At 46.3% G+C, this 20,092-nt stretch overlaps 2 protein-coding genes across 4 annotated transcripts in view; one reads left to right on the top strand and one right to left on the bottom strand.

Moving 5' to 3' along the window:
* Znf142 (zinc finger protein 142) overlaps nt 1-16,242 on the bottom strand; it is a 29,809-nt gene extending 13,567 nt beyond the window's left edge. The window contains exons 1-4 of one of the 2 annotated variants that reach the window (XM_045146992.1): nt 15,677-16,242; nt 13,251-13,564; nt 3,394-3,993; nt 1,566-1,724 (exon numbers count right to left, since the gene is read on the bottom strand). In XM_045146992.1, coding sequence (XP_045002927.1) covers nt 1,566-1,724; nt 3,394-3,993; nt 13,251-13,536 — 1,045 coding nt within the window. In that variant the 5' untranslated portion in view covers nt 13,537-13,564; nt 15,677-16,242. The remainder of the gene's footprint in view (nt 1-1,565; nt 1,725-3,393; nt 3,994-13,250; nt 13,565-15,676) is intronic. The other variant, XM_004662931.3, reaches the window with a different exon arrangement.
* A 158-nt stretch (nt 16,243-16,400) lies between these two features.
* Nucleotides 16,401-19,908, top strand: LOC101612288 (mitochondrial chaperone BCS1). 2 transcript variants are annotated; one of them, XM_045147603.1, is made up of 8 exons: nt 16,401-16,430; nt 17,551-17,918; nt 18,001-18,140; nt 18,338-18,532; nt 18,743-18,806; nt 19,043-19,212; nt 19,373-19,490; nt 19,605-19,908. In XM_045147603.1, the coding sequence occupies exons 2-8, from the start codon at nt 17,599-17,601 to the stop codon at nt 19,852-19,854; spliced, it is 1,257 nt and encodes a 418-aa protein (XP_045003538.1). In that variant the 5' UTR covers nt 16,401-16,430; nt 17,551-17,598; the 3' UTR covers nt 19,855-19,908. The 2 variants fall into 2 exon arrangements, with proteins under 2 accessions (XP_045003538.1, XP_004662986.1); XM_004662929.3 differs by lacking the exon at nt 16,401-16,430 and adding an exon at nt 16,435-16,569.
* The last annotated feature ends 184 nt before the right edge of the window (nt 19,909-20,092 follow it).

The raw sequence follows: 20,092 nt of genomic DNA, 5'->3' as shown, positions 1-20,092 counted from the left end.
GACAACAAACCATGATATTTCCCTCCCTCTACTCCCATTCTCTCCCTCTCAAACCCATCCTCCACTGAATCCCCTCCCCTTTCCAATTAGTCTCTCTCTGTGTTTTATGAGAGTGAGAGAGAAAGAATTGGTACAACAGGGCCTCCAGCCACTCATATGAACCCTAGATGTGTGCGCCATCTTGTGCACATATGTGACCTTGTGCTGTGTCACCTTGTGTGTCTGGCTTATGTGAGACCTGGAGAGTTGAACATGGATCCTTAGACTTTGCAGGCAAGCACCTTAACCACTAAGCCATCTCTCCAGCCCTATTTATTTATTTTTTTTTTATTTTTTTTTTTTTTGGTTTTTCAAGATAGGGTCTCACTCTAGCTCAGGCTGACCTGGAATTCACTATGTAGTTTCAGGGTGGCCTCAAACTCATGGCGATCCTCCTACCTTTGCCTCCTGAGTGCTGGAATTGAAGGCGTATGCCACAATGCCCAGCTATTATTATTATTATTATTTTCAATGTAGGGTCTTGCTCTAGCCCAGACTGATGAGGAATTCACTATGTAGTCTCAGAGTGGCCTTGAACTCATGGTGATCCTCTTCAGAACCTTCATATTCTTGCTGCCCTTGTTCTACAAGACAGGCAAAAGGATCAGCAGGGTTGATCAGAAAGAAAAGAAGCCAGGTGTGTTGGCACGTGACTTTAATTCCAACACTTGGGAGGTAGAAGTAGGAGGATTGCCATGAGTTCAAGGCCACCCTGAGACTACACAGTGAATTCCAGGTCAGCCTGGGCCAGAGCAACCCTCCCCTTCCTCCACAGAAAAGAAAGAAAAAGAGCCACAAAAGGAGTGAACCAAAGGGAAGAAGGTAATGGGCTCTTAATGAAGTGCAGCTCACTGAGCTCCAGATAAATGTGAGCTGGTAATACATAAAATCAAACCTTTCTTATTCACCTAACAGTCAATATGCTCTTTGTGAAATGAATTTCAAGTATACTCCTAAGTTAGAAAACTGGGAAGCAAAGATTCAGGAAAGTCTTAGGGAGCTAGGCAAAACAGGCTGATCATCAACAGTCTCTGTCATCTGTATGCTAACACACCCTCTTTCCCCACAAGAGCATTCTGGCTGAGAAGATACAGCCCATAAGCGTCAATTATGTTTATCCCTGTCCTGCTTATCACTGCCCACTAGACCTGGACTTTCTTTTGGCTTTTTTTCACTCCTGGGGTTAAACCCAAGCACTTACATGTGCCAGGCAAGTCCTCTACCACTGAACTAGTTCTAGACCTTGACTTAAGTGGAAGATAAAGAATGTGAACAGCGCTGAGGAAATGGCTTGGCAGTTAAGGTGTTTGCCTGTGAAGCCTAAGGACCTCGATTCGATTCCCCACGACCCACGTAAGCCAGATGCACAAGGACACACATGCACCTGGAATTTCTTTGCAGTGGCTGGAGGCCCTGGCATGCCCATTCTCTCTTTCTCAAATAATTTTTTTTTTTTTTTTAAAGAATAAATATTGGAACCATCCACTGTCCACCACCAAACGCTCCAAGCCTAGTGAGTCTATTACCTTCTAACTGCTGGTCCTGCTGGCCTTCGCCCGGAGCTTTCTGGACAGCTTGCCGGCTGCCGCTCTCCTCTTCCACATCTTCCTCCTGAGCTGATTCCTGTTGAGCCAAAGGTGTGCCTGCTTTCTTGGAAGGATCTTCTCCTGGAGGCACTTGGGCAGCTGTACAGACACATAAAATTTGTATTCCAAAGGGATCAATGACAGGACTGAATACTTGTACTTCTCCCTGACTAGCTAACAGAATCGGTTACATTCCTTTGAGCAAAAAGTAAAAACTGCTTTCACTTAGTACTCTAGGTGCTAGTTAGATACACATATCCCCACTCAAGATAGGGGTACGCTATCAGTAAAAATCTAGTCTAAAGAAATCAAATCTTAGGTAATACCAGATCCAGACCACTTTTAATTCTCTAAGGATAGGGCAGAGGCTTGGGTGTAGAGAACAGGAGACTGTACTTCCTTGGCCCAAGTCCTCAGAGCTAATAGTTGATGTGGTTCAAGGTTGGTAAATGTACTAATTTCCCCTCTCTCTCCCTTCCCTTTTAGAGAGAGAATGGATGCTCCAGAGCCTCCAGCCACTGCAAACGAACTCCAGACTTAGGCACTACCTTGTGCATCTGGCTAATGTGCATACTGGGGAATTGAACCTAGGTCCTTAGGCTTCACAGGCAAGTGCCTTAACCACTAAGCTATCTCTCCAGACCCATACTAACTTTTCAACTCTTCTATTTAGAAGCTCAACTTGGTGATTCAGGGACACACGTTGCCCCTCAGAAGTCTTCTTTAGGCATTAGTGCTAAAAGGGGGTCTTAGCAATCCAAGTTCTCATATCACAATCCTATCTTCTCCTGGCCTATTTTTCCTGTTCTCTTCATTCCATTTTGATTTTTGTTTTTGACTACGAGGAGGATCTGATAAAGCACCATCTTTTTTTTTTTTTCTTTTCTTTCCCAAGGTAGAGTTTTACTGTGGCCCAGAGTGATCTAGAATTAGTGTCAGAGTGGCCTCAAACTCACAGAGATCCTCCCACCTCAGCCTCCAGGCTGCTGGGACTAAAGGTGTATGCCACCATGCCTGGCTTTTTTTTTATTTCCCCCGAGGTAGGGCCTCACTAGCTCAGGCTAACCTAGAATTCACTATGTAGTCTCAGAGTGGCCTCTAACTCTCTATGATCCTCCTACCTCTGCCTCCCAAGTGCTGGGATTAAAAGCATGTGCCACTATGCCCAGCAATTACCTGGCTCTTCTTGATGGTTTTCTTTCTTCTTCTTCCCCTCCCTTCCTTTCTGAAACTCTTGCCCAACCTCACGCATTTTATGTATTTATTTGACCGCATCTCTTATAACCCAGGCTGGCCTCAAACTCACTATGTAACTGAGAATGACCTTCAATTCCTGATTCTTCTAACTCCATCTTCCAAGCAAACCACCACAACCAGCTCCAGTCTCACTCGTTATAAAGGCAATCTCTTAGGCATTCCACCAGTGGCCATAGCCACCGACAGTCACTTTCACCCTTGCCCTCAGAAAGTACGCTCTGCAACGGATCAGTACAGGATAGTGCTACAATAACTTCAGATCACATGTTGCCTACACCAAATGTCACTTGGTGTCACAGACAAAAGCTTCTCTTTTGTTCCATGTATGTTTGGACCCGTTTGAATTTTCTAATTGCATTCCCATGTCATCTTGTAATTCCATCCTTATGAGCCACTGTCTAGATTCCCTTATGCTCAAGACACATTCATAATGGAAACAAATGTTTCTCCTTTAAGAGACTGACTGTGGCTATATTCCAGGCAGGGGACTGCTGGGCCCCTAGCACCCTACCTGGCAGCAGCTCCTGGGATGGAAAGCCCTGAACAGCAGAAAGTTCTCCCTGTGTCCTTGCCCCATGGGTCCGCTGATGCTGCCGGAAGAGTTTGACGTTGGAGCCCATGAAGCTGCAGTGGCTGCAGTGGAAAGGGTAATGGGCCTGCCGGTGCAGCTCCATTCCCTGCTGGCTCCCAAAAAGCAGGGAGCAGCCCCGGAATGAACAGGGGACGGGCACTGCTTTGTGGGTCTGCCTCAGGTGGTGCTGCAGACCCTTGCGATCTTCAGCAGAGAACACACAGTCAGATTCTGGGCAGGAGAATGTACTGGGAATGGCCCGGTGAATCTTGAAGTGGCTCTTCAGGGCCTGGGGTTGGACAAACTCTTGTCTACACACAGGACATGGCAGGGGACTATCTGGCAAGCTGGGTTCCTGTAGAGTGCCATGGAGGGTGGAGTTGCTGGGGGGCAGCTCTGCAGAGCACAGGGGGCTAGAGAGGTCCTGCACAGGCTGCATATGGGTCTCAGTGCACTGGTGCAGCGACAGCAGGGTAGGCTCTGAAAAGCTCTGTTCACAGCGCTCACAGAAGTATACCTCCACCACCTTTACCAGGACACCTGCAGGCAGAGGACCGACAGAGAAAGGCACAGAATCAGATGGACACGATGGCAGGAGTTAGTTACTAGTAGTAGTGTACGTGAATTTTTACGTGGTCAGTGTAGATGGGATTCATGTCTGGCTCTACACTGGACTGTAAGCCCATAGGCCAGGGGTGGCCTGTCTGGCATGTGTTCAGATTTCTAGTGCATAACACAATACTTGGCAAAAGCGTATGTGCCTAGCATGTGTGTTAAGGAGTCAGCAATCAAACCCAGGAAGTATTAGGAAAAGACCTATCTTGGGTTTGGGAGATGGCTCAGTGGTTAAAAGTGCTTGCTTGTTAAGCTTGTCAACTCTGGATCAATTCCCCAGTACCCACATAAAGCCAGATGCACAAAGTAGCACATGTGTCTGAAGTTTGTTTGCAGGGGCAAGAGGCCCTGGCTTGTTCATTCTTTCAAACTCCCTCAGAACTAAAAATTTAATGACATTAACAAAAAGATTCATTTTGGCCAAATAAAAATTAGAAACTTCCAAGAGAACAAGGACCAACTAGGGAAAATATGTGTAATACATATGACAAAGTGTCACTTTTAAAACAGATTTTTAAAAAAATTTATTTATTTATTTATTTATTTGAGAGCGACAGACACAGAGAGAAAGACAGATAGAGGGAGAGAGAGAGAATGGGCGTGCCAGGGCTTCCAGCCTCTGCAAACGAACTCCAGACGCGTGCGCCCCCTTGTGCATCTGGCTAACGTGGGACCTGGGGAACCGAGCCTCGAACCGGGGTCCTTAGGCTTCACAGGCAAGCGCTTAACCGCTAAGCCATCTCTCCAGCCCAAAGTGTCACTTTTAAAACAGAGAATATTCTTTTTCAGAAGAGCCAAATCAGCAAGGCATGGTGGCACAGGCCTTTAATCCCAGCACGTGGGAGGCAGAGGTAGGACTATCACCATGAGATCAAAGCCACCCTGAGCTACATAGTAAATTCCAGGTCAGCTTGGGCTAGCACAAGACCCTACCTTGAAAAACCAAAAATGAAATAAAAACAAACAGAAGAGCCAAATCAACTTTATGAGTGAAACCTTTCTTGTTTGTTCTTTAAAAAAAAAAAAAAATATATATATATATATATTTATTTGAGAGAGAGAATGGGCTGCCAGGGCCTTCAGCCACTGCAAACAAACTCCAGATGCATGCACCTCCTTGAGCACCTGGCTTACATGGGTACTGGGGAATTGAACCTGGGTCCTTAGGCCTCAGGCCAGCACCCTAACTGCTAAGCAATCTCTCCAGCCCCATTCTGGTTTTAGGGGGGGCAAGACTTCACTCTAGCCCAGATCAAGCTGGAACTTGTTCTCCATAGCCTCCAGAGTACTGGGATTATAGGTGTGAGCCACTATATCTGGCTGTAACCACTTTTGGGGGAATGGGCTGACCTCAATAATGCTTTTGGTTTTCCAACAGCTCTATAAAAAGAATAACCTGGGATTCCACAAGGTCAAGGACGTTCTTGCTAGAGGGGGAACCATGATTTATGCCTAGGTCTGTCCTACATTTATTCTGCTGATCATTTTTCACTTTACTATTATTATTAACTTTATTTCAGAAAGAGAGAAAGAGAGAGAGAGAGAGAGAGAGAGAGGGAGGGAGGGGGAGAGGAAGAGAGGGAGAGAGAGAATGCACCCGGGCTTTCAGCTGCTGCATACAAACTCCAGATGCATGCGCCACCTTGTGATCTGGACAATGTGGGTCCTGGGGAACTGAACCTGGATCCTTTGGCTTCACAGGCAAATGCCTTAACCACTAAGCCATCTCTCCAGCCCCTCAACTATTGTTATTTTAAAAGTTTAATATATTTCAAATGATAAATATACAACGAGTAAACTACCTTGACCCTAGTCTGTATTCTTTTGGAACTTTATTATTATTATTATTTTTTAAGTGTGCAGCACCATGCCCAGCTGTGCTTTTTTTTTTTTTTAATTTTTATTTATTTGAGAGCGACAGACACAGAGAGAAAGACAGATAGAGGGAGAGAGAGAGAGAATGGGCGCACCAGGGCTTCCAGCCTCTGCAAACGAACTCCAGACACGTGTGCCCCCTTGTGCATCTGGCTAACGTGGGACCTGGGGAACCGAGCCTCGAACCGGGGTCCTTAGGCTTCACAGGCAAGCGCTTAACCTCTAAGCCATCTCTCCAGCCCGGAACTTTATTATTTTTAAAATTATTTTATTTTATTTATTTGAGTGAGGGTCAGAGAGAAAGAGGCAGACAGAGAGACGGGGGAGGGAATCCACCAGGGCCTCCAGCCACTGCAAATAAACTCCAGATATATGCACCACCTTGTGCATCTGGTTTACATGGATCCTGGAGAATCAGGGTCCTGTGGCTTTGCAGTCCAGTGCCTTAATCACCAAGCCATCTCTCCAATTTTTTTTTTTTTTTTAAACAGGATCTTAACATATAGCCTAGGCTGGCTGACCTTGATATGTGACCTAGGCTGACCTCCAGCTATATATTCTCCCATCTCAGCTTTCCAAGTGCTAAGATTACAGGAGTTTTAGGATTATAGGCATACACCAAGGTACTATTTATTACAGATATATTTGGATTTAAGTACATTTAAGTCTACTTCATGGTTTTTCTTTTTGTCCAGTTCTTAGTATTTCAGAGCATTGATAAATTGATAAACAATCAAACGCTACCTTGATGAACCACTGAGTTTTCTTTCTTTTTTCTTTTAAAGATACCTTTGGGATACCTTCCAGTGAGTTATTATTGGCCAGGGAGGTCCCTGATACCCCCAAAACATTACAGGCCATTGCCAAGGCCCTTGGTTTCCCACCAGCAATAAATGGTAAGACCCTATTGCTGAAGACTTCACATACTTGGGCTACAAGGTCACTGAGAAACCCTGCTGGAACTGAGCTGAAATCCTCTTCCATGTAGACCATCTGACAGAAAGCTGGAAAAAGCCATACTGCATGCAGCTCAATGGGAGAGAGAGAAATCAGCAGTGAAGATACCCAACAGTGGACAGTGCAAGCCTTGTATTTGGCCAACCAGGCCAAATGAGCCAATGGGTGCAATAGTGGCATGTCTGTCATGGTGGAAACCAACTGCCCTCTAATTTGACTGGAGGCCCACTCCATGGGAGGGAATATATTCCTGATACCGAAAACCTACAACAGGGCTAGTCATGAGCCCTAGGGCTGCAATGTCTGCTGGTGTCTGGCTAAATGTATATACTATGCTCATCAAACTAACCAGTAAGCACTTCTCTTAATGTTCATACCCAAATATTAACAGTACTGTCACTTTTTTATTAGAGAACTTTCTCTTTTCAGATGGCAGTAACCTTGGGATGACTCAGAAGGCATCAAAGTGCTGAGAAGAAGTGACAGAGGAATGCTCAGCATTGAAATATCTCCATCACACCTTCCAAGGCTCAGGGTCCTTTGCAGAAGAGGTGGCAGAAAGAATGTAAGAGCCAAAGGAAGGGGAGGACTCCCTACAATGTGCTCCTCCAGCTGGGCATGGTGGCACATGCCTTTAATCCCAGCACTCGGAAGGCAGAGGTAGGAGGATTGCCGAGAGTTCGAGGTCACCCTGAGACTCCATAGTGAATTCCAGGTCAGCCTGGGCTAGAGTGAGACCCTACCTCGAGAAACAAAAGCAAAAACAAACAATGTGCTCCTCCAGACACAAAATGGCCTGGATATCCATGACCTCACAGTGCCTGACACTACCTACACAAGACCATCATAAGAGGAGGAAAAAATGATGACATCAAAATAAAAGAGAAACTGATTGAGAAGGGGAGGGGATATGATGGAGAGTGGAGTTTCAAAGGGAAAGTGGGAGGAGGGAGGGAATTACCATGGGATAATATTTACAAATCATAGAAGTTGTTAATTTAAAAAAATTAAAAAATATATTTTATTTATTTATTTGAGAAAGAGGATGGGTATCCTACGGCCTCTAGCCACTGCAACCAAACTCCAAATGCATGTGCCATCTTGTGCATCTGGCTTTACATGGGTACTAGAGAACTGAACCTGGGTTATTGGGCTTACCACGCAAGGGCTTTAACAGCTAAGCCATCTCTCCAGACCCATATAGGTGTTTTTTGTTTGTTTGTTTTGATTTTTGAGGTAAGGTTTCACTCTAGCCCAGGTTGACCTGAAATTCACTATGTAGTCTCAAGGCAGCCTTGAACTCACAGTGATCCTCTTACTACCTCCTGAATGCTGGGATTAAAGGAGGGCACCACCATGCTCAGCCCGTTTTTTAACTATTACCAGTTACATCTGCTACTATTTTCCCCAGTATTGTAGTGCATTAGTAAAGGATAGTGGGAAAAATTAGCTAACTTGACCAAGTAATATTTAAAAACTTCTCTTGGTGCTAGAGAGATGACTTAGCAGTTAAGGCGTATGCAAAGCCAAAGGACCCAGGTTTGATTTCTTAGGACCCACTTATGCCAGATGCACAAGGTGGCACATGTGGAGTTTAGTCTGCAGTGGGTGGAAGCCCTGGCACATCCATCTGACTCTTTTTCTCTTTCTTAAATAAATAAAATTTGGAATCTAGAAACTTCTCTTTAGTGAAAAGAGCCTTGGAAAAAACATTTTAAAATATAAGAAAGAGTTAAAGCCAGGTGTGGTGGCGCACACCTTTAATCCCAGCAGTTAGGAAGCAGAGGTAGGAGGATCACTGTGAGTTTAAGGCTACCCTGAGACTACATAGTGAAATCCAGGCCAGCTACAGTCAGACCTTACCTCGAAAAAACAAAAACCATAAAATTCTACTTCCTAAAAGGCAGACAAAATGGCTGAACCTTCACCAGGCCCTTACAGGGAACACCTGAACCACAAGACACTGGAAAGGGTAGGATTAAGGCTAACCTTAATCTTCTACATCTTCCCTTCCTTCCTCTCCCTCTCTCTCTCTCTTCTCTCTAACTCTTTTTTTTTTCTTTTGACATTTGTATGTTTTATTTATTCATTTATTTATTTATTTGAGAGCAACAGACACAGAGAGAAAGACAGATAGAGGGAGAGAGACAGAATGGGCACGCCAGGGCTTCCAGCCTCTGCAAACGAACTCCAGACGCGTGCGCCCCCTTGTGCATCTGGCTAACGTGGGAACTGAGCCTCGAACCGGGGTCCTTAGGCTTCACAGGCAAGCGCTTAACCGCTAAGCCATCTCTCCAGCCCCTCTCTAACTCTTGTACATTAGTTATCTTTTCCCTCATTTTTGTAGTGGGCACTGACCTGTAATGCCCAGTACCAGCATGAGGCTATCATCCACAATGAGCTTTCGATCAGAGAGACCTATGAGGTTTCCTAAAAGACAGACAGATTTCTGTCAGAGTACTTGATGACCCACCAAAGGATAGTGGTAAGACCCTACTGCTGAAGACACCATATGCAGTGGACATGTAAAATGGGATGGCACAGCTGGAAGCTAGAAGAGTGTCAGTCCCCAGACAGCGCATCTAGTGCCAGAAGGTGCTACATGGGCGACTGACGGAAAATGACTAATATCTGTCCAAGCAACTCATGGTCTCACCTACTTAGCAGCAAATAACCTGTTGTGATGCCCACACAAGTGCAATAGTGGCACACAGCCATGGTGGGGAACCAAATACTCTTATTTTGGCTAACTGATCCCCTCAGTGGCATGGGACCCATAGCTGAAGCTGGGAAACAAGTCAGAACCATATCCAAACATAAGCCCACTCTCCAATATCAAGCTACCATCAATCATGGGCTACAAGAGGGCCTACACCTATTAAATTCTCTATAAAAAAAAGTAAGGGTTATCTCATTTGTCCTGGTGCTAACTTACTCTCTGTTGGAGAATCTGCTTCTCTTTTTCAGATAGATGTAGATCCTAAGGAGAGAGCCACCCCATCATACCTCAAAAGAGCCCCGGCTGAAACTAAGAAAAAATGGCAAAACAAGCAAGGGTGCTGTTTTCCTGAGGAACCAGATACCAGCACAAGGGGGAAGGTGACCAATTCAGAGAAAAATCAACTCCTACCAAATCAGAGAGCCAGAGCCTCAGAGGCCCCCAACACCTCATCACTGAAGCAGACCAAAAATGAACTCAATATGGCTGAGGGAAATTTTGTGGAAGAGGGGTAGAAAGAATGTCAGAGCCACATGTTGGGTCATGATATGCAAAGACATTTATCTTACCCATAACTGTGGGCTAACTCCACAATGCATGACCCATATACCTCAATAAGGAGGGGCCAATGGGGAGGTCACGGATGAGCCTAATAATGGTACCAAACTGACTGTATTTGCTGAATACAAAACTAATTAATAAAAGAAAAAAAAGAAAAACCAACCAACCAACCAACAACAAAAAAAGTATCTTTAAATTTCAGAACTAATCTTTAGAGGAGCCGGGCGTGGTGGTACATGCCTTTAATCTCAGCACTTGGGAGGCAGAGGTAGGAGGATCACCGTGAGTTCAAAGCCACTCTGAGACTGCATTGTGAATTCCGGGTCAGCCTGGACTAAAGTGAAACCCTACCATGAAAAACCGAAAAATAAAGATAAACAAATGAGGAGGAAAAATACCTGTTGTAATCCCAGCAGTCCAAGAGGCAGAAGCAGGAGGATTACTAAATTAAAGATCAGCATGGTCTACATAGGCTATCGTATTGCAACATAAAAAACCTAATGCAGTTCACTAAAGAATAAATAAAATCAGTAACCATATGGAAGAATGCTTAATTACATACAAATTTCATTTAGTAGTAACTATGAGATGTCATTTTATTTTTCAAGTCTGTCTAAAATTAGTTCTTTTGGGCTGGAGAGATGGCTCAGCAGTTAAGGCATTTGCCTGCAAAGCCAAAGGACCTAGTTCAATTCCCCAAGACCCATGTAAGCCAGATGCACAAGGAAGCGAATGCATCTGGAGTTTGTTTGCAGTGGCTGAAGGCCCTAGTGTATCAAATCTCTCTCTCTCTTTCTCTCTCTCTCAAATAAAACCAAATAAAACTTAGCCAGACGTAGTGGTGTATTTAATCCCAGCACTCTAGAGGCAGAGGTAGAGAATTGCTATGAGTTGGAGGCCACCCTGATACTACATAGTGAATTCTAAGTCAGCCTGAGCTAAAGTGAGGCCCTACCTCAAACTCCCCCTAGAATGGTAATACTAATAAAAATGAATAAATAAAAATTTAAGAATTTAGTTCTTTTCTAATTTCTAGTGTTAGAGAGATTATGTAATATGTTACTGTTTTTTTTTTTCTTTTTGGTTTTTCGAGGTAGGGTATCACTCTACCTCAGGCTGACCTGGAATTCACTATGTAGTTTCAGGGTGGCCTTGAACTCTTGGCGATCCTCCTACCTCTGCCTCCCAAGTGCTGGGATTAAAGGTGTGTGCCACCACAACTGGCTATTCTATGTTACTATTTAAATGAACTCCAGATGCATGTGCCACTTTGTGCATCTGGTTTATGTGGATACTGGATAACTGAGCCAAGTCCTTTTGCTTTGAAGGCAAGTGCCTTAACCCCTAAGCTATCTCTCCAGCCCAAATTACTATTTTTTGAGGTAGGGTTTGACTCTGGCCCAGGCTGACCTGGAATTCACTACGTAGTCTCAAGGTGGCTTCAAGCTCACAGCGATCCTCCTATCTTTGCCTCCTGAGTGCTGGGATTAAAGGCGTGTATCACCACGCTCAACCCAATCAAATTACTATTTTTTTAAAAAAATTGTTTATTTGACAGAGAGAAAGAGGGGGAAAGAGAGACACAGAGAGAAAGGATGTGTGCCAGGGCCTTTTAGCCACTGCAAACAAACTCCAGACACATGTGCCACCTTGTGCATCTGGCTAACATGGGTCCTAGGGAACTGAACCTGGGTCCTCTGGCTTTGCAGGCAAATGCCTTAACCACCAAAGCATCCCTCCACTAACCACATCCCTCCAGCCATTCTGTGTTTTTTTTTAGTTTTTTTATCTTTGCTCTAGCCCAGGCTGACCTGGAATTCACTATGTAGTCTCAGTCTGGCCTCAAATTCACGTGATCCTCCTACCTCTGCCTTCTGAGGGTTGGGATTAAAGGCATGTGCCACCATGCCAACTTTCAACACCTCATTCTTAATAATATACCTTGGATAAGTGAAGCATCAAGGAAATAGGGGAAAAAAGTACCAGTTACATCTGAAAAGTATTGCCAAGCCAAGGGTGGTGGAACAGGCTAGGCCTCTTGCCTAATCCCTAATTTCTGTGGGTAGGGTCAATAAGGAAGAAATCCCTGGTAACTGTATAAGAAAGGACAAGCTGAACCGGGGTGTAGGCATACTTGGTAGGAGTATGTGAGTTCAAGGCCAGCCTAGGACTACAGAGTGAATTCCAGGATAGCCTGGGATAGAGTACAACCCTACTCCAAGAAACAAGGGCTGAAGAGATGGCTCAGTGGTTCAGTAGCTTGCCTGCCAAGCTTAATGACCTGAGTCCAATTCCCCAGTTCCCATGCAAACCAGATACACAGAATAGGTGTATGTAACTGGAGTTCATTTGCCATGGCTGGAGGCCCTGGCACACCCATACACTCACTCACTCTCTTCTTACCAATAAAATAAAAACAGAAGAAGAAATGGCTCAAACAAAACAAAACAAAGGACAAGGCCAGGCGTGGTGGTGCATGCCTTTAATTCCAGCATCAGGAGGCAGAGGTAGGAGGATCGCCATGAGTTCGAGGCCACCTTCAGACTACATAATAAATTTTAGAGTGAGATCCTACTTCAAAAAAGAAAATAAAAAGGGACAAGCCAGATTTGGGCACAGGTCAGAAAAGCCTTCCCTTCTGGATTACTGCATAGCAGACACAAATCTATAGACTTCACCAAAAGCTTTGTTAAAGGCTATGTACTATCATACCAGTCTTTCATCAACGTGCACCAAATACAAACCAAAGTACATCTCAAAGGATAAAATAGTATGCTATATTGTGCTGTCATCATATTTATACAGAAGAATCAAAAACAGAACAAACAAGACTCAGCAGATGGCTGAGCAATTAAAGGCACTTGCTTGCAAAGCCTGACAGCCAAGGTTCAATTCCCTAGCACTCATATAAAGCCAGATGCACAAAGTGGCACATGCATCTGAAGTTCATCTGCAGCAGCAAGAGGCCCTGGCATGCTTATTCATTCTCTCTCAAGGAAATAAAAATAAACAGCACAGACAAAACTTCAGTGTGATGTCCCACTGGCCTGACAGCAAACTGTGTTTGTACCTGGGGTCTCTCCAGAAGCTCCTGGTGACAAAGTTTCAGCTACTGTTTCCACAATGATTTCCATGTTCTCTGGGCCTGCTTCAGTAGATGTGGCCTCTACCAGGAGGCAGCCTGGGTCAGCAGGCAAAGGCGCAGGGTCCCCAGAAACACAGGAGCTCTGGATGGGGCTCAGAATGCCACGGTTAGAGAGAGGTGAGGGAATCAGCAATAGCTCAGGGCACAGTCCATCCATCTCTTCAGTGGTGTTGGCTGGCTGAGACTCCAACACAGGGTCGGTCATCACCATTGGCTTCTGTGCTATGGCCTCTTAAATGCTGATGAAGAAAAACAAAATATAATCAAGGCTCTTAACTTTCTCCCCAGCTGGCCTACCCATTTAAGTATTTCCTTGCACTGCAGTATGCTGGCCTTATTATAAAACCTAAATGGTTTCCTTTCATAACAATACGTAGAACAAAACACTTCAGAATGGTAATGGGGTCATATTAGGAGAGCACCCATTAGTTTTGGCCAACATTAAAGATTGCAGATTATGTTTCTTGCTAGCTAAGTGACCTTGGTCACACCATGAAGCAATGCCTATTTTCTTATTTACAACAAAATTGGGTAGGGCCAAGAAGATCCTCTTCCATTATTCCTCAGTGTGAGAATAAGACTATTCCCTCACAATCTGGCCCCTGCTGACCTCACAACATATTTCCCATTTCTGTCCTCACTAGATCTCTGAACCAGAAGATTTGCTATTCTCCAGACTTATGACATTCTCTTTTGCTTGCAGACCCTGCCACCTTTTGCCTCACTCTTGGCTTGATGTGTATTTTCTCTTCTCGAACTCTTGTCTAATTAACTACCTATACTTATTTACCCTCCTTAGATGTGGAACTTTACAAGTGGTGGAAAGAATGTAAGAGACAAAGGAAGGGCACCACTCCTTATAATGCAACTGACCAGACAGAAATTGGCTTCAATATCAATGACCTTGCAGTGCCTAGCAACTTCACAAGAGCCTCATAGCAGGAGAAAGAGACGATGACATCAAAATAAAAGAGACTAATGGAGAAAAGTAGGGGATATGATGGACAGTGGACTTGTGAAAGGGAATGTAGGGGAAGGGAGAGAATTATCATGGTTTACTGTCTGTAAATATAGAAGTTATCAATAAAATTTTTTAAAATATAATTTTATTTATTTGGGGAAAGGAAGAGAAAGAGGCAGTAGAGAGAGAGAATGGGCATGCCAGGGCCTCCACCCACAAATGAACTTCAGATTCACACACCACCTTGTGCATCTGGCTTACATGGGTACTGGGGACTTGAACCTTGGTCCTTAGGCTTTGTAGCCAAGTGTCTTAACTGCTAAGCCATCTCTACAGTCCATGGAACTTTTTTTTTTTTTTTCCAAGGTAGGGTTTCACTGTAGCTCAGGATGAACTGGAATTCACTATGGAGTCTCAGGGTGGTCTCTGAACTCATGGCAATCCTCCTACCTCTGTCTCCCAAGTGCTGGGATTAAAGGCATGAGCCACCATGCCCGGCTCCATGGAACTTTTTACAACAGGATGTAGTCCAGGCTGGTCTCCAATTCACTGTGTAGCTATGGATGACCTTGAATTTCTGATCTTCCTACCTCCTCGGATTATAGGCCTGTTCCACAATGGTCAGTTTATGAGGTTCAGGGGATGAAACTCAGGGCTTCTTGCAGAACAGATAAGCATTCTACCAGACTTAGATGTGAAGCTTTTTGAGAAAATTTATTCAAATTGTCACTTTAATGAACACAAACCACTGGCAAACGTATGCAAATCAGACAAATAAAATTATAGTGAATAAATGCATCACAGTAAAGCTAGATATCATGCACCATGCTATCAAACCAATTGGCTCTTCACATACAAAGTAACACATTTGGAGACATTTCAAACTCATTAATTTCCTAAAGCCTGAAATTAGAACGCAGAAATGAATAGTCATTAAAGTGCATGTTCCTTTATAAATGGCTGAAGTGGGTTTAAGCAGAGTAATTTATGTAGTTAAGAAGGATGACAATTATTTCACGAAAGTGAGTCAAGGAGGTTGGGCAAGGGCCAGATAACAAACGACTATTCCTTTCTCTGCAGAATCCCCCATCAAATTCAGGAATTCAGAAGGGAGCAGGGAAGTGCCCTTCGGTGGTCAGAGAGGTTCTCTGGAAACCACAGCCTCCACTTACTGCAAATTACCGCCGCTCTGGGGCCTCTGCCAGCTCTGGGCTGCATGGCCTCAGGAGAGCCAAGGAAGATGTGCTGAGGACCAGAGTGAGACCCCTTCACCCGTGGGAAAACAGGAGGAGGCAAGAGAGAGGATGGCAGGCGAGTGAAGGCAGAGGGAAGACCCCGCAAACAAGCGGTCCAGGCCTGGGCACACCGGTTCCCACCTCCTTCGACTCACCGTGGGGGCTTGAACAAATGCAGTCGCCTCGCCTCTCGGGGCCTCAGCTCTCCTCTCTGTAAATGGAAGCGGCGAAAGCGTCTAATGTGTGTGGCAGGAGCCGGATCCCAAGAGCCAGAGGACGGGTCAGGCATCGAGTAACCTGCAAAGCTCGGGGTGGTGCTTCGTCACGACCGTCGCCCAGAGGAGAGGCAGCGGATACCCGGGCGGGGCACAGAGCGGTGACGCGGATGAAGCGCCGGGGGGCCACTGAGATGCGCCGGGGCCCCACTCGTCGGCGTGCTCCATTCAGCACCTCCTCGCACGGGTGCCCACCGCCCAGGTCCGCTCATCCTGTGGCCCGAGAAACTTTTACCTCCAGCTCCCTGCAGCCGCACTTCCACCGGCTCCCGCCGACAGCCGCTCTCTCACCTCGCAACCCAGAGCCGGCTGGACGCGCATCTCTATGGTCCACCACCACGGGATCGGCCTCCCACGGCTCCGGTAGGTGGGGACCGCCCTCGACCCAGACGCCTCTCGGAGTCCGGCCCATGAAAGTCACGCTCTCTCTCACTCAGCGGCTGCTACTCTATGGTTTTTCCTTTAAATCCCATCCCTGAAGCCGGAGGAGGACCATCGAGAGCTGCGGGGCAGAGCGGCCTAACCTTGGTGGGTGTGGCGGGAAGTAGACGAGGGGAGGGGGCGGGGCCACGAGCTCTTCCCCGGAGCGCGGCCGGCTGACACCATCGAGTTCGAGGGCTAGAGCGTCAGGACGGTAAGGGGGCGGAGTGACAGAGGACTCCAAGCCACGTTCCTCGGGGCGCGAGCCTTGCAGGGTGTCTGGGAGGAAGCCTCCGCGTGTCAGGCCAGGACCGGGGGTCAGAAGAGATTCGCCTGTGGCTCTCCTTGCAAAGGTGTCTTAGAATTCTGGTTCCCAGCTCTGAGCCTCAGTCGAGGCCACTGATGTCAGTTCACCCGTCCAGAGTGCCAGTAGCAGGGCAAAGTGGCGGGGATGGGAGTGTCGCAGGAGAGGTGGACTAGAAACAATTTTGTCCCCTTCCCCTCCGGTTCGTAGTGTCTGTCCACAGTTGGGCGCAGTCACATATTGAGTGGAATTCATGATAAGGCAGTGTGGGAAATATGGTAGGATTTCAACTTGGGGAGAATGCAAAGAATGGACATTCCGAATCAGGAACTGGAGAGCAAGGAGGTGGGTGGTGATAATTGGTGAACAGGGAGTATTAGGAGCTCAGCTATGAAAGGTGGGCGCGCTATTGTCTTGCTCGCTGAGTACCAGGCTGAGGAGTATGTACCCAATGGGAGCAAGTCCCTGAAGGTGCTGGAGTAGGAAGCGTGATTGAGTTGATGCTGATCCTAAAGAAACAAGCTTTGGATTCGGGTGTAGCTGTTCAGTGATGAAGGCCCATTCAAATGCCATTTCAAGAACTAAAATTTAATTTGGAACTGTTCAGGTGGGAGGTCATAAAGATTTGAGCAGGACATTAGGAATTTGGTATAAATAAGGAAGAGAGGTTACCTGAAGGACATTTCTCTTGCTAAGACATGTTAACTGACAGATCAATGGAAAAACTTCTGCTGGCTCCACCCAGTGGGCCCCTTTCTATCTCAGCTGTTCTCAGGGACCACAAAATTCTGTCAATAGACATATTACTCTTCAACTTAAGGAAATGATCTTCCAGCAGAAAACAGCTAATAGAAGGGTAAAATGGGACGGTGGGTCTGGGATGTTTGCCCTTGCATTTCAACATCATCCCTGCTGACCTGTCTCTCCTGCTTCTGGGCTAGGGGAAGGGTGAGGCTGGGCCCTAGGGTGGAATCTGTTGCCTAAACTTTTCTTGTGCTTTGTTCCATCTCCATTGCTCCCCCACCCCTAGGATTTGATAAAGCCTTGGAGCCTGTAGGCATTGTGCTTCTCTTTCAAGATGCCGCTTTCAGACTTTGTTCTGGCCCTTAAGGACAATCCCTATTTTGGGGCTGGATTTGGGCTAGTTGGTGTGGGCACAGCTCTTGCTCTGGCCCGGAAGGGAGCCCAGCTGGGCCTACTGGCATTCCGGCGACATTACATGATCACACTGGAAGTTCCTGCTAGAGACAGAAGCTATGCCTGGTTGCTTAGCTGGCTCACTCGCCATAGTGCCCGTACTCAGCACCTCAGTGTTGAGACGTCATACCTTCAGCATGAGAGTGGCCGTATTTCTACCAAGTTTGAATTTATCCCCAGCCCTGGAAACCACTTCATCTGGTAAGATTAGGAGCCAGGGAGGGCTCTGAGAATACAAAAGGCTATTGGAGAAAACTGGATTACTTTGACCATTTTTATTCAGGTATCAGGGGAAATGGATCCGGGTAGAACGAAGTCGAGACATGCAGATGGTAGACTTGCAGACGGGGACTCCTTGGGAATCTGTCACCTTCACAGCCCTGGGCACTGACCGCAAGGTTTTCTTCAACATCTTAGAAGAAGGTGTGGGATGGTATAGGCAGGCTTCATAAGGGGGGTTGCAGGGATGGGAACGTTGGGCATCAGAAGATAAGCAGCTTGGAAAAGAGGGATGAGGTACTGAGCCCTTGGGAGTAGCATACCAGGAAGCCAGAGTCCTACCCAATTGAATCATCTGTGATCAGAATTATTCCTGGCTTTTCTCATCTCCCTGGTCTCAGCTCGACAGCTAGCCTTACAGCAGGAGGAAGGGAAGACAGTGATGTATACAGCTGTGGGCTCTGAATGGCGTACCTTCGGCTATCCACGTCGGCGGCGACCACTGAGTTCTGTAGTTCTGCAGCAGGGTTTGACTGATCGAATTGTCAGAGATGTCCGGGAATTCATTGATAACCCCAAGTGGTACATTGATAGAGGTAAGAACCAGGTGGGAACTACAGTACTTTCTAGCTAGATGGAGTGATAAGAAGCCGAAGTCCAGGTGCAGGGAAAAGAAATGTTGTCTAAGAGGTGATTTCTTCTGCTACCAAGGCCACCAGACTGACAGAGAACAGGGCTGAGAGTGAATGTAGGCAGCTGAGGTCGAGTATGATTCACTTTGCTATTTATCCTGGTGGTATCTCTAGGCATTCCCTACAGACGTGGCTACCTCCTTTATGGACCCCCTGGCTGTGGAAAGAGCAGTTTTATGTGAGTGACCAAATTCCCTTAACTCTGCACAACAACCTTTGCAGAAAAACTGAGTGATGGGGTTGGAAAAGGGAAATGAATGTGGACACCAGGAACCAGGGTAAAATGAGATGTGTGGAATATAAGGCAAGTGGAAGGAGACTTAAGCCTCAGACACACCTCTCAGACTGGGAGTAAAGAGGGCTGGGCTAAAAGAAGAGTTTTCAGGGTGCCTCCTGCCATGCCATTATCCACAGCACAGCCCTTGCAGGGGAACTGGAACACAGCATCTGTCTGCTGAGCCTCACAGACTCCAGCCTTTCAGATGACCGGCTCAACCACCTGCTGAGTATAGCCCCACAGCAGAGCCTGGTGCTCCTGGAGGATGTGGACGCTGCTTTTCTCAGTAGAGACTTGGCTGTGGAGAGTAAGTGAGGGGACTGGGGCAGGGGAGTGATTCTTAACAAAAGTGATAACCTGGATGAGCAATAAGAAGCACTAATGAGTAGGGAGCCATGGTGGCAGATGGAACAAGATGCTAACTTTTAAGCAAGACATGATCTCCTATGCTTGTCTTCCTCTGCTAGACCCTGTAAAGTACCAAGGTCTAGGGCGCCTTACCTTCAGTGGACTGCTCAACGCCTTGGATGGTGTGGCTTCCACTGAGGCACGCATTGTGTTTATGACCACCAACCACATTGACAGGTAAGGAACAAGACAACACTATTCCTTCCATGCTTTGAGGATTTGGAGCTTGAAGGGACCATCTCTTTTGGGTGTCAGCAGGACCACTGCTTGTGCCTTTGCTTCTCCTCTTAGGCTGGACCCTGCCCTGATTCGCCCTGGACGAGTAGATCTGAAGGAGTATGTGGGCTACTGCTCACACTGGCAGCTGACCCAGATGTTCCAGAGGTTCTACCCAGGGCAAGCACCTTCTTTGGCTGAGACTTTTGCCGAACATGTCCTTCAAGCTACAACTCAGATCAGTCCTGCCCAGGTACAGGGCTACTTTATGCTGTATAAAAATGATCCTGTGGGGGCCATTCACAATGTTGAATCTCTAAGGTGACCCACCAAGCCACTCTGCTCACCGCGAGGAAATCCATAAACACCTGCCACACTACTCTGGCCTTGGACCTTCCTTCCTTCACCCTTCTGTGTTGGTACTTGAGTACAAAATAGGGGCTGAAATCATAAGTGCCTATGAAATATACACAGACAAATGATGGGGCCCTGGTCAAAGACAGTGGAAAAGACATTAGAGTAAGTGGCAAGATATGCTTTTACCTCAGGGCACTCAAACAAGG

This window comes from Jaculus jaculus, chromosome 4 (genome assembly GCF_020740685.1).
Source record: "Jaculus jaculus isolate mJacJac1 chromosome 4, mJacJac1.mat.Y.cur, whole genome shotgun sequence".
Taxonomy (NCBI): domain Eukaryota; kingdom Metazoa; phylum Chordata; class Mammalia; order Rodentia; family Dipodidae; genus Jaculus; species Jaculus jaculus.
Note: the sequence above shows the minus strand (reverse complement) of the source record. Positions and strands in the feature narration are given on the sequence as shown.